The 17,675-nt window shown below is 42.3% G+C and overlaps 1 protein-coding gene across 3 annotated transcripts in view; it reads left to right on the plus strand.

The window, feature by feature from the left end:
• CPED1 (cadherin like and PC-esterase domain containing 1) overlaps positions 1-17,675 on the plus strand; it is a 232,083-nt gene that overhangs the window by 46,903 nt on the left and 167,505 nt on the right. For all 3 annotated transcript variants that reach the window (XR_003998531.1, XM_030549097.1, XM_030549098.1), the window contains 2 exons: positions 3,381-3,487; positions 7,093-7,168. Coding sequence is in view for 2 of the 3 variants with exons in the window: in XM_030549097.1 (XP_030404957.1) it covers positions 3,381-3,487; positions 7,093-7,168 (183 nt within the window). In the remaining variant the exon portion in view is untranslated. The remainder of the gene's footprint in view (positions 1-3,380; positions 3,488-7,092; positions 7,169-17,675) is intronic.

Raw genomic sequence — 17,675 nt, forward strand, 5'->3', positions numbered from 1 at the left:
AAAGATCTGTACAAATATTAGTAGCTTTGTTACTGTTCAGTCTTACTCATATAGGTTTTAAATGATTAAAAAGTTAAATATCTTTTGCACCCTCTCCTTCAAATCCCTCCTCAGAACCACAGTGTGATGCCGACAGGAAATTGCCACTGGATAATGGTTAGAGAGAGGGCTAGTGCGGGGGTTGTTAATATTCATTTGTTTAAATGATTTGGAAACAAAGGTTATGCACATATGGCCTGTGTTAACATTGGATCATATTACTGTTACCCTTGTCCTCCCTCCCTTCCTTCTTTTCTTGGGTTGTTTGTTAACTCTTGTATTGTCTTGCTTTAAATTAGATTGTAATCTCTGAGGCAGGGTCTGTGTCTTCTTGTGTATTTGTACCATGCCTTCCACACCAGCGCCCCGTCCCAAATGGGACATTTGAGTGTTGCTGTAATAAAAATTGTAATAATAACTTCTTCAGTGCCCTGTTGCTTTGCACTATCACATGTATAACATGGGGTGGATCAACGGTCTCGTGTATGTACGCTGCACACCTTTATTTCCCACTGACATGTTTACACACATGATGGGTGACATGGGACAATTTGCAGCCTATAAGTTTTCGTATTGGATTCTGCTCCAGGTGAAGCATCTTGTAATAACATGTATTTTAATTTTTACTGTAAAACCAAACAAAAACAGTTGGCAAACTGTAGCTGACTAAAGCTTTATTGGAAGGGCAAATGTCATCATCACCTTTTGGTCTGAAGCCAAGATACAGTCCTAAGTAGACACCCCTTTTGGGGAGTACAGTGTACTCCTTTAGGTAGATCCTGTTTCAGTTCTGATTGTGCTGCTTTGAAGTAATGCATGCTTAGATGTCTAATTATCCTAACTGCAAACATAAATAATGGCAGGCATACAAAGCAGAAGTCCACCTGAGCTTGAAGTTTTGTCCCTAAATGTCAAGAACTCTGTTCCTAGGCAGTGGGGTTAGAAATGAGTATGACTAGAGATATCCTCATATGAGTCTTTTTTTTGGTTTTGTTTGTAAATACATCTGGATCAGTCCGATGTGTCCTAAAAGCAAACATTTTGCACTATAGTATCTTTTTGAGGCAGGGATCAAACTCAACCCTGGCCGGGAGATGTAGCACTATCCAGAGAAGGGAAGATGAATTACATCAGAGATCTGGTAATTCCTACTCCATCCCTCAGTTCAAACACATCTAGGCAGTGTTTTATATTCAGTTATAATGATCCATTAAAATGTGTTTACTAGTCAGAGACAACACTGTGTTTATCTGGTAAGCATGACTGGTGAAGATCACAGTATTAGTTATTAATGCTATAAATCTTTTCTCTAAAATGAAGTATTTCTTAGTAAGATTTTTTTGTTCTTTGAGTGTGAGTTTGTTTGTTAGTTACATACGTCCCTGGTGTATCTACTTTTTTTTTGTTTGTTTCATAAAGGGGCACCTACTCAAGTCTCACACCCAAATTTTACTTACCTCTACTGCATTATTTTTATATAGCATTATTTGTTTTCCCGATGTAGAAATAGTATTATTCTCCAATAATGGATGCAACGTAAATAAAACCGGAGCTCTTAAGCTTTGTAGCCTATTCACTAAAAATAAAAGGAGCTAGTTTGCTTTACAATCATGGATGCACATTCTACACACTCATTTGATATTAAATTTGCTCCATCTCACTAACCCTCCCACAAATCCTTCAACCAGCCTTGTGTTTGGTGGTGGGATCATAGTGGGAAATAATTAATTAAATTTTGGGGAGGAAAGGCTGCAAAAAAATTGTTATGCTGGTTGTCACAGGGACCAAGCCTTTGGGTTGACTTATACAAGTAAAGGGTCTTACAGACAGCATGAAATAAAATATATTTAATGTTTCCAACTGTGAAGGTAGGAACAAAAACGAACCTGCACCACAATAATTGCCAAGAGTTTAGCCCCAAGTGGCATTAGATTAAGCCAACTCTGGCTTTAGTTTCCACCTTCTGATTTCCCTTGTGACTGCCCCTTCCGAGATTCTTGTTTCTGTCTGGCTTCCTGTGCCTCAGGTGCATACCCCTTTACTGATTCTCTGCTCCTGTGCATTCAGCAGGGCTTGGCTAATCTGGTTGTTTTAAAGAGACTGCTCAGAATATCTGTGAGAGAAAACATGCCAGAATTTGAGTTGCATATCCAACTCAAAGGGCCAGATGCAGAGATGATGCATAAAGTGGCATAAATTAGACAACTTTAGCTTAGGGCAGGTCTACACTAGAAGTGCTACGTCAGTGCAGCTGCACCAGTGGTTTATGCCAATGAAAGAGCACTCTCCCATCAGCATAATCACTCTACCTCTGTGAGAGGAGGAAGCTATGTAGATAGGAGAACGTAGTGCCAGTGTGGATAGTGCTTAAGTCACTGTAACTTGTGTCGCTCAGTGGGTTGTCTTTTTCACACCCCTGAGCAATATAAGTTAGATCAATTTAAGTGATAGTGTAGAACTGCCCTTAGACAGCTTTAAACTTACTTGTACCCACTCTTCCATTGTGTAAGGCAGTGTAAATTGGTGTAACTTACTGTTCTATCTTCTTCCAAAATCAGTGTCCCATGACTGACACAAGTGTTGCTACCCTGCTGAGTGGTGGCAAAAATCTGGGGTCTTCTGGGTCAGTTTCCCAGTGGGGAAGAAAATCAGTAACTCAGAGTCTAGATATATTCCAAGTATAACTTGCTTGATTTTATGCAGCAGTCCTGAAACAGAGATGGTGACAAACGGTATGCTGGTAATCTAATGCCCAGTTTCCAGGATGCAGCTGTGTTCCAAGAACTGAGTCTAGCAGAGCAAATCTCCTTGCTTCTTCTAACAGCTTCGTCTTCACAGAACTTTACAGCCAAATCAACAACAATAGAAGCATTATTTGCAACACTTAAAACTAGCTAACGCTCAAAGAAAAAGAACTTTGAAGATTATGTGTAACAATGACATTTGGCATAAAATTATACATGCTGGGAAGCTGGATGTGGAAAAAGAGCAAATTAAAGCAGGAAGGGGACTACTCAATTTTAATTTAACACCTTCCACATCCTTAATATATAAATGACACCATCTTAGATCCACACACCAGGGAGGGCTGTGAGAAGTTTTATGTATACCTCCTAATACATCAGCTCTGAATTTGTCCCAAATCCTGGAACTAACGAAACAAAACAAAATTGTGGTGCTGGATTGAAAAGCAAAGCACTCCACCCCTACTTCCTTACTTCATAGTATATTTAATACTCTGACAAGTCTGCTAGTCCTCGTGATTTGGCTCTGTGTATTTTTCTATTGAGGCTGGAATTGCATAATATTTTTTCTCAATATGTTTCTATTCCTTTTCATAGGCAAATTAAGCTCTTGGGATCTTCTGATTTGCTTATCTTCCAGTAAAACTGACGATACAGACTGCTTTCCAATAGATGACTTCCATCAGTTAGAATTATTCCAGAAGGTAAAGTATTGATATGCCATCTTTTGTTTGGAATACCCCACATTTTCAGCACCCACTAACAAAAATAGTGTTCAATTATCTATTTATGGTCTAAAAATGTGGTTCATTAAACTGTAAAGCAGAGCTGTGTTTCCAAGTTCACTGCCCACTCAGGGATGTTTGTTGTGTATCATATTTGCATTCTTGTAGATATCCTATCCAGAGATCAAGAGCAATGTTTTAATGCTTTCAATTTGTGTGTAGTTTAATATGTTGATGTTCATAGAAATTTAAAATTGTTACAGCTGGATGTCACATTTTGCTCTTTCCAATCTGAGCTTCTGGACTTTATGCCACACTCAAAATGCAATTGTCATGCATCACAAGAAATACAGAAGTAAAAGCAAATTGTAACAAATGTTTCTTTGAGAGAAGAAACTGTAGGATTGCGGAAATACAGGTAGAAAATACATTCAGAGTTTCACAGTGACTGGGGACCAGTTCAGCCAAATGTAAGCAGGAGTTGTGCCACTTAAGCAAGGGCTGGATTGGCTCTAGGAATTATACGGTGTTTATATATAATTGTCACTATACAAAAATAGTTCAAGCATCTCTCCAAACAGTGACCCTGGACCTACAACTGGCAGCATGCTGATGGACTTCTGCGCCCATGTGGAGTCTGAACTGGAGTCCTTTTGGACCTGCATGGGCACAGCAGTCTTGTACACATACAGTCAATTGCAGAATCAGTGCAAGTGTTAGCTAGTCTTCTAAGGATGTCTATAATTGGCCCTCAGTTTTTCCACCTGAATTTTGAATACTTCAGGCACAAGTTAGGTTACTTAGTCATCGAGGTGCTTGATTAAATATCTGACTTGCAGGTGCAAACATCTAAGTGACTTAAATTGCGCAGTTATTTGCACCTGCAAAATTGTGGGAACAAAAATGCAGGCCTAATTTGACTCACAATTTCAAAAATTTTACACAATCAATAATTGCAGGCACAAAATTGTACTCTGAAAAATAAGAGTGCACAGGAAGAGTCTTCTGGAGGGGTGGATTTCTTCCACAAAGCTTATTAGTGATGACAAAATCAAGACTAGATGTTTTTTCTAAAATGTGTGCTTTATGAATTATTTTGAGATGCTTCTAGGGCCTGTGTTATACCAGAGGACTGACTAGATGATCATATTGGTCCCTTCTGGCCTTGGAATCTATAAATACCCTCACTGATTCAAGAACAGTTCTTCATCTGGCATGTTATACTAGTTCATATGTACCGGTAATTTGTATTTACTGTCTGATTGAGATCTTGATCCTGCAAAGGCTTATGCACATGTGTAAGATTACACTTATGAGTGGGGCGACTCTTAGGATCAAGGGCCAGATTTTTAAAAGTTTTTATATGCCTAGAGATGCAGATAAGCACCTAATGCAATTTTCAAAAACACTGAGGTGCCTAACTCCCAGCAAATTTTGCTTTGTAGGATTTTGCCATGAGAGTTAAGCACCTAGGTGCTTTTAAAAATTCCTTAGGTGCCCATCTGCTTCCTTAGGTGCTTAAATACCTGTAAAAATCTGGGCTGAAGCCCTTCGATTGTAAATTCCTTTAAGTGGGGACAGTAGCTTCCTTTATACACCACAGAGAACCAGTTTGGCACTCAAGATTTGTTTATTTAGATTTATAATAAATATGTACAGAAAGCACTTAAATTTGCCAAATATTGAAAATATGATCAAATCAAAAATAAAGGGAAAAAAATAATGACCATGGGAGGTCCATTGCTCGTGCTGCCCCATCCTACAACAGTGGGGCAGGAAAAGGTGCTCAGAATGAACCTCACGTGGGGGTTGAGAGATGTACCAGCTATCTCTGCATGGTGGGTTTCGTCCTGCTCTGGCCTAATGGAGTTTCAGCAAGCCTACTAGGTGACTCCCTGGCAGTTGAAGATGAGGGAAACAGCCACCTGATTTATTCTGAAGATCTTGTGGGAAAAGAGCCCTCTCCCATGGCCCAGGACAGCAGAGCTAACTCAAGACTGGCTTGTATACATATATTCCTATTAATGGGAATTATGCACATGGTTATATAAACAGTTTGGCCAAGATTTTCAAAACTGAGTGCCACAGTTAGGTTGGTAAGTTGCTATTTAGGGAATTAGTGTACCGGCCTGGTTTTCAAAAGCACTGAGCTGCTAGGACATGCTCTTGGAGTATAGTGATTTTCAGCACCTAGAGAAGAAGCCAAGTGCCAGCAACAGTCAGCTGTCTTTAGCCCAGGGCAGCATTTCTCTATAAAAATTGTATTGACACTTAATTGAACCGGAGTGGTACCCACTATCATTCATTTGAGCTATAATTGGTTTTACTGAAAGCCAATATCTTGCTGGTAGTAACAATACTGAATATTAGATATGTCAGGGCACATTATGGACAAACCTACGACAAGGTAATTTAGAATGGGAAAAAAAAATTAGCAGTGTTACTGATAAATCACACTGGAATCCAGTACCATCAATATGGTTATGTTCCTCTGCGAGTCGGGCTTAGCATAAGGATGCCATCTGCCAACTGTTGTTTAGCAATGGAAGGATTACCCCACGGAGTATGCTTTTGTATGATATTTTACTACTAATTCTAAGGACCATAAGCCTACATAACAGAACAATTAGCAATCAAAGCATTGGAATTATCTCTTGGGTGTCAGGTCACTGAAGACAAACCAACCTAATGCCTTTGAAATTGCGATACATTTGCTTTCAAAGGTATTTAGGGACATAGGAGTGGAAGGGACCTTTTGGGTAATCGAGTACAGTCCCCTGATATCTCAGGCAACCTTGTTGTATAATTCTGTTCATAAATTTACCAAGCTCCATCTTAAAACTAGCTAGGTTGCTTGCTCCCACCACTCCTGTTGGAAGAATCTCACTCCTCTGGATGGTTAGAAACCTTCTTCTAATTTCCAGCCTTATTTCTTCATTAGGTGCCTTAGTAAATACATGACTGCTGACACAGCCTATGAATCCATCTGACCATTGTAGGTATTTATAAGTATCCCATTACCTTAGTATTGGAGTACCTCAATATCTTTAATGTATTCATCCTCACTACATGCCTGTGAGCTAGGGAGGTGCGATCATCCCTAATTCCCAGATGGGAAACTGAGGCATAGAAAAACTAAGTGATTGCCCTGGGTCACAAGGAAAGTCTGTGGCAGAGCAGGAACTTAGCATAGGTCTTCCACATCCCAGGCTAACATCCTAAACATTGGATCATCATTCCTCTCTATGTGCTCTTTCTGTGCTTTGAATGAGGGTGATTGATAGACATGTAGAGGAGCAAGAAATTTAGGAGGTCAAAACTGCGGGGGTAACAGAATCACAGCATCCAGGAGGAGGAAAAACAGTCTGAAACTGCCTTGTGGTGATTGTGGAGGAGGAGCTCCCACCTCAGAGTTCTATTCTCCAGCTCACAGGGAGCAGCAAAGGGTATAAATCAATGCTGACATCAATAGGAGTTTCACATGTGAAATGTCCCTGACAAATTATACAAGAAAACATGCAGGGCTTGTGGAAGACAGTGCATCTACCGTTGAACTCACTAGAACATCTCTGTGTTATTTTCAGGTAAATACACTCCCAGAGATTCAGCACTTGCTTTGCAGAAAAGAAGGATTATGCCAGATAATTAGAGCGTTCCCAGGTAATCCTCAGTTTTGTTTCAGTTTGCATAAATGTTGAAGATCCATTGACCTGCTTAGTAGTGAGGCTGATACTGTGTGTGTGTTGGAGGTTTCATACTTGTATATTCTTTTTTCAACAACTTTTAAAAACAAGACAGAATATGAGCGATAATCCATTTCAGACATCTCTTGAAAGTAAATTGTAGTAATAAAGGATCCTTTTAACTAAAGCTACTGTATCATTTAGCAGCCTGGAAAAGGTCACTTTTTTTAGAATACAAAGTCCTATTTGTCAGGATATATTGTGTTATTCCGTGCATTGGTGTTTACCCTTCACAGTTCTTGATTCAATGAAATATGTTTATCCAGTTTTATAAAAATGTTGTGGCATGAAGGAGGAATAGGAGCTGGAGCTTGGTTTCCAGCCCGACAGAATTTACTGATAAAAAAAGTCTTTGTACATTAAGTTCATCAACCAGAAAAATTAAAAGGTTACGGGCCAGCTGCCAGAGAATCCTAATTTACTATGGGTGAAATTCAGCCCAGAGCAGGGGCCCTGCACAAAGCCGGATGCTCTATGTTAATCCCTAGTTAAAGCCTATGGAGGCAAATTCTGATATCGTTTACACCAGTGAATATCCAGAGTCTCTGGCACTATTCTGGATTTACACCATGTAACTGTGATCACACTGGCCCCATGCTGAGTGCATAACTATTTCGTAAGTGACTCACTGTCCCTAGAGTGGGCCCTTTGCTCTGGGATGTGCATTAGAGGGTAGTATGATGTAATACAGATTTTAGACAAATCAGAGTAGATTTGTCGAAGTTCCAAGGATTTCAGAAATTGAATTCATTTTGTAACAGTCTGGCTTTGAAACATTTTGGTCAGCTCTGCTATGCTGTTTGGACAATGGCCAATTAAAACAGTTTTATTATTTTGCTGCCACAAAACCACGAACATAAGAGGCACACACCACACAGAGAGATTTCCCCTCCAAGTCATACTCTTTTTAACTGGTGTCCATAAATTGTTGTAATAGTCAACTCATCGCACACACCTGCTGTATGAGACTGGCCAATGCTCTGTTTCTCTTGTAGGTAAGGGCTATTTTTAAACATCTGATTAATTCCTTTCCATCTTTGTATCATCATTACTTCACTAGATAATGGGCCTGTTCTTGAGAGATGCCGAAGTCCCACTGAAGACACTGGGAGGTGTGGGTGCTCAGATTTCTCAGGACTTTGGCCCTTACTCACATAGACTGTGTCTACAATGCAGGTGTGACTGCAGTTCAGGTAGACGTACCCACACTAGTTTTAGCCTCACCAGCATGGCTGAAAATAGCAGTGAAGACATGGTGGCATGAGCTTCACCGTGGGCTGGCAATGTGGGTACATACTCAGGGTCCCAGGAGGGTTTGTACAGCCTGTGCTGAAGCTTGTGCCATCACATCTTGCCTGCTATTTTTGACCAGGCTAGCTACATTCAAGCTAATGCAGCTCTGCTTACCCAAGCTGCAGTCACACTTGCAGTTGCATTATAGACAGTGTCTGATGATGATTTTGGCAGTTTATAAAGACACGGTCAAGTAGTATAGGCCTCTAATTTCAGTTTTGTAAACAAAGGTATTTTCCAAAATGAATACAAAAATAGATGTCTTTAAGATCTGTTTTAAATGGCTTACTGTTTTTAATCTAAATGTTCCCCTGAGGATTGAGAAATCAAACAGAATAGCATTGTCCTGCTGAATGAGAACCAGAAAGTGAGACCAACTTGTGTGGATTCTCTGTCCAAGAGGAGCGACAGGCATAAAATAAACCAGCACCATAAATGATGAAAAGAGAGGTGGTTGATCCACCACGATTTCGCCTGCTATTCCAGCCAGCTAACTCTTTCCTCCTTCCTTCCCTTGTTAACATTTCCTGACAGACTTCCTCCTGACCTAGACAGCAGAATTGCCAATAGTCTGGATTTGGCTGAGTAGGCGCCTGGATTTTGAAATTATCATAGGGAGAGAGAGTTTTGGTCAATAGCCAAGCTCTCCCCATGCAGTAGCACATGGGACTTTGTTTTTTTTTAAATCAGAATTGGCCTGCTGCTCCTGTCATCTCTGCCTGTGGGGGAACTCACCCGTTCCTGTTGGAGATGGCCACTCAGCTTGTATTTACCATGTGTTCAGCATTTAAAGGATGTTTGCTATGTAAGAGAACAAGTAAAATGCATGTTGCTACCCAGAAGAGCTTACAGTCTACTAAAAGACAAGATGAGACAAGGCAAGGGGTGACAGTCAATGAGGCTGAGAGGATGGTTTCACAGCTGTAAGATTGTGTTTCTGTTGAGAGGTTATGCCAACTTCATAATGCTTATTTCCTTTTTAAAATGATGTATTTTAGTTATAGCTGTTACTGGACCAGGGGTGTAGCTGTGTAAAAGGAGGGTTGTTTGCTGTTGCTTTGAGAGTGCCCGCAAGGACACGCTCTCTGTGAGTTAGTTCAAATGTCTTGTTAACAGGACAAGACTCTGTAGTTCTTGTTTCTTTGTTTTTCCCCTTCACTGTAAAATAGTGTAACCAGACTGAAAACACATTTGTTCTTTGTGTGTGGATGACCATCAGGGGAGGGCTACTGGGGAGTTCTGCATGAGGTGGGAGAAGGAAGGCTATGGAGGGAGAGGCAGGGGTAACAGGGAAGAGGTAGGGTGATGAGGAGGAGGAGGTCACAGGAGTGGAGGAGGATGTCATCATAGAGGGGTGGGTAGGGTACAGCTAGAATGAAAAGGTAGGGTTGGGATGGAGCAAGGTGAGAGAGGAGGAGAGTTGCTGGATCCTGGGCAGGTAGAGCAGTCGGGGTGGGGATTATGCATAATATTGGCAGTGGATTTTAAAGTCCAGTGTGGAAGATGTTGGTTAATATCAGGAGGCTTGGGCTGGGAAGGATGGACCCTTCCGCCCCTTTAGATGGTGGCGGCTGATTGTAGGAGTCTCTAGGGAGGGAGCTTTTCAACCTGTTGCTCCTGCCTGCCTCCAACTCCATGTAGATGTGATGGGCTGGAGCCACACAGTTGTCCAGAAATAGCTGCTGTTTGGTCTCGTGGAGGTTCAGGAGGAGGCCCTAACACTCACCCCTCAACTCCATGGTTCTGCTGTTGCTGGATCTGGTAGGCAGCCACAGGGCTTTCTGAGATAGGTGCCTTTAAGGGCCACCTGAGAAGCTACTCCTGGCTGCTTCTGGCTTCAAATTTGAGGATGACTGGGGAGGGTATTTAGGATTCTTGGGCCCAGTGCCCCATAGAAGCTGCTGTATGGTCAGAACTGGGTTGGATGCCATGGAACTCCCTCTCTCTACAAAAAGCTAGACAGACAGAGAAGGAGAAGACTCAGAGAGACAGCCTGACAGTGAGACCTGGGTAGACCAGTAATGCACATGCAACCTTCTGTCTTAGAGAGTTTTCCCTGGGAAAATATTGGGATTGTGTTGGCAGCAATGAGACAAACATCCTGACATTCCTCTTGCCTAAGCAGTCCAGCCCAAGTATCTGCAAACACACTTTACCTTCTTTTCCCAGAGTCCAGCCTGTGCTGTTCCCATCTCTTTTCTCAGCCAAGCCAGCAATTGTGTTTTAAGCAGTACCTTTGCCGCATGCAGACTTGCTTACCTCCCTGATTATGGTGCTGTGTGCTGGGCTCCTGTTGGAGTGGCTGCAAGATACTGTACACTTGCTTCCCCTCCCTCAGGGCAGCTGGCAGCATGCTCAGGGTACTCATTCACTCATGTGGCATGTTCTCTAAACACCACCTAGCTGCCACAGCCTGTGGGCCTTGCCCTGACCCTTTGGTGAGTGAGTGGCCAAAATGTGACATAGTGACGTGACCAAGGGGTGGAGGTGGCACACTGAAATCATGAAGCCTTCCACTATCCTATAATGCTAGCTTCTCCTTCAATCCCATTGCTGTAGCAGGCAAGTGGCTAGCAAAAATTAATTGTGGCGTGCTAGCTGTTGCTTTCCCCTCCTTTCCCTTTGACTTGAGGCATGTTGCCACCTGACGTGAGTGGCTGAGGTTGAGGGGCAAGGTGGCATTCCTCATCTTTTCCTGTTATCCCTAGGGCCACAGTTGTGGTTTTGTAGCAGCAGGTGGTTGGCTAGCAATTGTCTGAGAGGCATGCTGCTTATTGCTGCTCTGCTCTGACTCACTACCAGCTGCTCTGACTGTGTGTGTTAGGTCCCCTCTAATTACTGGGCCTGGATCCAAAGTTCTGTCTCAAATCCACCCTTGGGAGCTTTAAATTATAGATTAAACATTCTTTCCATTTTAATAATCTAAAATGTTAGTGAGGGGGGTGTACATTTTCAAAAATAGATTTGCTTTTGTTTGCCAAAGTGCCTTTAAAAATGTCTCCATACAAGTAGGCATCGCAATGTTGTGGCTGTGGGCTGTGTGTTATGACGCTCTTTTGAAACTCAGGAATGCTAAACCTGATCTATTTATGTATCTATTTTAATCTTATTTAGATTATAAACTCTCTGGATGGGTATTATCTCTTATTGTGTATCTGTACAGTGCCTAGCACTGATCTCAGTTGGGGCATTGAGGCAAATCTGTAGTAATAATAAATAAATGTGATGTGTTTTGAAAGAAAAAAAAGTTTAAAAGAGAAATGAGTTTAACTGCTTGGTCTTTGCTCATGTACCATACTGTCACCTACTGGGTTATTAGTATATCCTTATGCATATGGCTTTTAACGTTGTGCCAACTTTTTCATTATAAGTCATTTTTTCCAGAGTTTAATAACTGGTCTGTAAACATTGGTTTTGGTATGCAGCATAGCTCACATAACCCTAACCGAAGAGGAAGTTGTTTTGGAAAATATCAAGCCAATCAATCTCTCTTACTCATTGTAGTTATAAGTTTGTTACAGGAAAAAGGAGTAGTTTGAATGTAAAGACTCATTTTTCTGCCTGTGTCACTCAACACAGAATTTAAAAACAATAAATGTGGCAGGTTATTAGTCTCTAAGGTGAAATAATTTTCTGATAATTTTTAGTAGTAGTTATGAAATAATGAGGTAGTAGATAGTGATGGCTGTCTTTCTCACGCTGAAAGTTCACAAATATTATTTAGAATGCAGTTCAGTAGGTTTTAGCCCATGAGTTAAATTCTTTTCTGTCTAGATCTGGTTGGCTGCAAACTGGGTTTTTCTTCAGTCACATTTTAGATAATGATTACCTACAAAAGTCATTTGAAGTGGCTCAGTTTTTGGGAGCTCAACTTGAGATACCTTAAGGGGGGAAGATTTGCAGAGAGTGGGAGCTCTGCACTTTTTGAAGATCACATTGGAGTCCAAATTACTAGTCAGTTTTGAAAATGTAGGCTGAAGTATTTAAAATAAGCATCTTTTTTTCTCTTGGCCTAAGCTACAGAAATGTGCATAGCACATAAAAGCTAAAAGCATGTTAAAGTAGAGACAAAAAACGGTAAACATCAGGGGTTAAATACTGACCCCACTGAAGACAACTGAAGTTTTTCCATTGACTTCACTGGGGCCAAGATATACCACATGATTTTTTACGTTGTTTTGCATACTCATGTCTCCTTCTCGTTGGATATTTCAAGACATATGATATATTTCATCCTTAATGGTAGATTTTATGATTTTCTTTCACCATCTTAGGGTGCATGGTTGGATCATATAAAATCATGGATCTTTGTTTCAGAATAGTTGACCTCTTCATCAGATAGGTGAACTGCATTGAGGAAGCCATTTGAGTGGAATGGGCCATTTTTGCTTGATGAGCACAACCTGCCCTCAATCCATTTTATTTCTAGTAATTCAATGCCTCATGTCTTTGTAATCACCACTACTTTTTAATCTTTTTCACCTAAATATAGCTGTGCTGCCCTAGTAGCAAACCAGGTTGCTAATCTAGGTTGCTTTCCCAAACCCACCACATCATCATTTTAGTATTCCCCAGACTAAATTTCAGACAACTGGCACTCACCTCACTAAAATGCTGACTAAAATAGTTGATTGCACTCTCTAGTAGGGTGACCAGGGGTCCGGTTTTGTACCGGAACACCCGGTCGAAAAGAAATCCTGATGGCTTCGGTCAGCACTGCTGACCGGGCCATTGAATGTCCAGTTCGCAGTGCTGCAGTGGGGCTGGCAGGCTCCCTACTAGCACTGTGCAGCGGCCCACACAGCTACTGGGTCCAGAAGAGGCCGGCATGTTCAGCTCCTGGCCTTAGGGCTGCCAGCGGATTCTGCTTGGTGCCCCACCTCCTGCCCGTAGGCACAGCTCCCATTGGCTGGGTCAGTGTACGGGAGGAATGAGCGCCACTCACGAGCACTCAGCAGGCAGCCACTGAGGGGTCTTGTGGCACATGCATCTGCTGTCCAGCCCTCCTTGCGCTCCTTGTGTGGCTGGGCTGGAGCTGCGGCGCATGCCTTGTGACGAATCATGGTCTGTCGCCCCATCGCCAGCACTCAGGAGTTGGAGGTAAGTGTATCCCCATCTCTGAGTGCTGGGAATGGGGCTGCACTCCCATCCCCCTCCCTCTCCCATCCTATCCCTGTACCCCTTACAGTGCTCTCCCACCCATCTTCTCCACATCCCAGAGCCGCCACTCCCATCTCCCTCACCCCCCATGCTCCTGCATCCCATTTGCCTCAGACACTGCTGCACTCCCATTATGTCCCTGTACACCCCTGTGCATCCCACATCCTCATGCACCTGTAGCCTTCTGCCTCCCCCTGCATCCCCATCCACCCCACATTACCCCATTTCCCACAGCCTCTCTCACCCCTATCCTGCTCTCATCCTTGGCCTGTTTCCCTCCCCATCATCTCTCCTCCAGCCCCACAGCCCCATCTTTCCCCCCCAGCTCACCCTCCTCCCTTCCAGGCTGGGTGATTTAGGCAGCCCCTGGAAAAGTATATGAGAAAGTGTCTCTGTGTAGGCAAGTGTGTGCCTGCATGCATTGTATGTGTATAAGAGACTGTATGTTTTTGTGCAGGAAGGTGCATGTATTGCTGCTTGTGTGTATACCTGTGTGAATAAAATTTGCAGCCTAACTCTGACTTTTATTCCTTTTTCTGGCTTGCGCATAAAAGAATTGATGACATAAAATGTGTGTGTATTGATTTCATAACAAGTCTTTAAAAGAGGAAGGAATTCTAAAAGAAATGTATTATTTCTTAAAGTGAATGTTGTTGACTAGTAATTGCAGAAGAGCCAATGGATCATACATTTCTTCCCATCTTTGTCTAGCTACATTATAAAATCTTTGTTGTAGACTCTCTCTTTTTCTGTGTATGTTCAGCATCTACCAGTCTGTAGCCCTGATCTTAGTTGGGGTCTCTAGGCACTAAACAACAATTGTAATATTAAATAATGTGGAAGTATATGTGTTAGTGCATGTTAGATATGTACACATGAATACATGTGTGTATCTACATGTAGGTGTGGGAGTCAGTTTCTACAGATTTGTTTGTATAGGTATCTGGACAGGTGAATTTCTGTGATTGTGCTCTATGGATTTGTATTCGGGCTTCAAGAGTGGGCCTTTAATGGACCCGTTGCAGCTGTGATAATGTGTGGTCCTAATTTCACATATAAAATTACAATAACTTCAATGAAAAAAAAACACAGAGCTGGTTATGAAAAATGGGAAGAGGAGAGGGAAAGAATCATGAAGACTTTTGTGAAATTTCATTTTTAAAAAAATTGACTATTTTGACTCTTTTGCTGCCAACTCTAGCATCCTGTAACAAATAAAACCTGAACTTTGCATCATATATCTGTCAAAACAATAAGCATGCCTGTCTGGGCCTTGGATGGGGGTGAGCAAGTGATGGAGGGAGGGAAGATGGAGTGAGCCTGGATGGGGCCTTGGGCAGTGACGGGGCCTAGAGGAAGGGGCGGGGCAGCGGGCAGGGCAAGGGTGTTCAGTTTTCTGGAATTAGAAAGTTGGCAATCCTACTCTCTAGGCTGAATGGAATACAGGTATAAAGCTGAGTATCCTCATACTGAAAGCATTCCAGTCGATGTATCCTCACCTGCTGTCCTAACAACCTCACATATTCCCAGATTAAGAGGGATGACAGCAGATAATCTTGTAATATCCCACATTTCCTTCAGGCAGGAAAGCAATTGTCTGACACTAACCTCTGGGACTTTGCGTGACAGGAATGAAACCATGGAAGAGGAATCACATCCACTTCTGATGGGCATTGTAATTGCATCAACACCTTGTTATGCATGGTATCAAAGATAGCTGAAGGATCTAATCATTATGGGCACCTGATCTTTATCCATCACCACAAGGTCATCAGCCAGTGCTACTTGTGGTTGGAACCTGGATCAGGGAAGTTGGTGGCATAAAAATACTCTTGAGAGTTGTCTCACACAACCTTTTCCATAGGCTTAACTAGAACTAGAAGCTTAGGTACTGCTTGGTAGTGTCAAGAGATGGCTGTTTGAATAAAGGCCAAACATGCTTCCTTTAAAGCTGTTGGCTCCCTGCCCTCCTTAAAGGAGGCACTGGCAGTCTCCACCAGCAAAGAACTGGACCTCACCAATCAAGGGATCCAAAGCACAAGTTATGGCATGAAGTTCTCCCAATACATCCAGAACCACTGAGAGAGAAACTGGCTGAAAGTCAGGAAGAGAAGATCTATCATTAGTCTTCTCCAGGTATTACTGTATAGATGCAGACAGCTCATTCAGGATTATTAGCTTGTTCTCTTTCTCTGTGCTGTGCATATAGATCCTGCTAGACTCAGGCTACCATGAAGGTTGGTGGAGAGAGGCCAGGAAGCAATGCACAAGGTCTCTTTGCAGATGGCCTTGGTCTCCAATGAGTCGCCCAACAACCAGAATCTTCTGAGGCTGAAGCCCCTTCATGTTCCATGGGGCCTCCCTCCTGCCCCAAGAAAACAATCAGACAGAAACTGTGCCAGGTTCGATGTACTGAGTTTACAGTCTCCTGAGTGGGGAAAAAAACAATTTACACAATGTTGTGGCCAGAAGAAAGTGTGGCATTTTCAGTTCAGTTTCATGCTCCCTCCCTCGCTTTGTGTTTTGCTCCTGTGGTGACTCAATGGGTCTTGAAATGTATCTAGCAAACCTGACAGTTGATGGACAGCTTAGAAACAAGACAGACTTTATCTTACAGTAATAGAAGCCTTAATCATTCTTTGCCCTGTGTTTCAAATCTGTTACTTGTAGGTTATTATGCCTTGAACACAGTAAAAACAAATAACAAAACAAAACAAAAGCTTTGTCTCAAAAACTGAGGATAAAAAGAGATGGCTAAGGAAAAGAACCGAATTACGTAGTCTGCACAGTGTCCCATGTATCTCTTGCAGTTTGTATTTTTTAATTTGTTGTCTTGCTAGTTATCAGTTCAATATGTGGGTCTCTCACAGCCAGTTAATTACACTTACATATTACCTGAGGGCGATCATTGCAAACTTAATTCGCTGTTACTTATAATACGCAGAATTACTACACATGCATCTGCAGATCTGTGATCCACTTTTCACACCATGTACTGGCCATGCCAAGAGCCATGTAAACAGTGCCCCAGGTGTGCTTGGGGAGTCTTAATGAATCTAAAAGCAGTGTTACTTATTGGAGCAGATTGTTATCAGCTCTGCTGTTGTTCGTACTTGTTGACTCAGGAGTTCTTTAAATTGTTTATGATTGAGTCTCCCCTTGGACCTATGAACTCTGAACTATTAGGACAAGCGAAAGAGAGGAGAAAGCCTAGTCAGGTAAATATATTTGAAAGATCACCAGCAGGAAGTCTCATAGATTCATAGACTTTAGGGTCAGAAGGTACCATAGTGATCATCTAGTCTGACCTCTCGCACATTGCAGGCCACAGAACCTCACCCACTCCTGAAATAGACCCCTAACTGCAGGCCAAGTTACTGAAGTCCTCAAATTATGGTTTAAAGACTTCAAATTACAGAGATGTCACCATTTACACTAGTTTAAAGCTGCAAGTGACCTGTGCCCAATGCTGCAGAGGAAAGTGACCCCCCCCCCCGCTCCCCCTCAGAGTCTCTGCCAAACTGACTTGGAAGAAAATTCCTTCCTGACCCCAAATATGGTGACCAGTTAGACCCTGAGCCTGTGTGCAAGACCTTCCCAGCCAGACATCTGGGAAAGCATTATCTGTGGTAACTCAGAGTCCTCCCCATCTAGTGTTCGGTCTCTAGCAGTTGGGGAATTTTTGCTGCTGGCAGTCGCCAGTGGGCTACATGCCATTATACGCACTCTCCTTGTACCATCCCCTCCATACACTTATCAAGCTCAGTCTTGAAGCCAGTTAGGTTTTTTGCCCCCACTGCTTCTCTTGGAAGGCTGTTCCAGAACATCACTCCTCTGATGGATAGAAACCTTCGCCTAATTTCAAACTTGTTGATGGCTTGTTTATAGCCATTTGTCAATGGTACGGGTATTAATTGACACATTTGAATCTGTGGATATGTTAGTGGATTCCACATTTGATGGGCCAAATC

The sequence above is a fragment of the Gopherus evgoodei genome, chromosome 1, assembly GCF_007399415.2.
Source record: "Gopherus evgoodei ecotype Sinaloan lineage chromosome 1, rGopEvg1_v1.p, whole genome shotgun sequence".
Taxonomy (NCBI): Eukaryota; Metazoa; Chordata; order Testudines; family Testudinidae; genus Gopherus; species Gopherus evgoodei.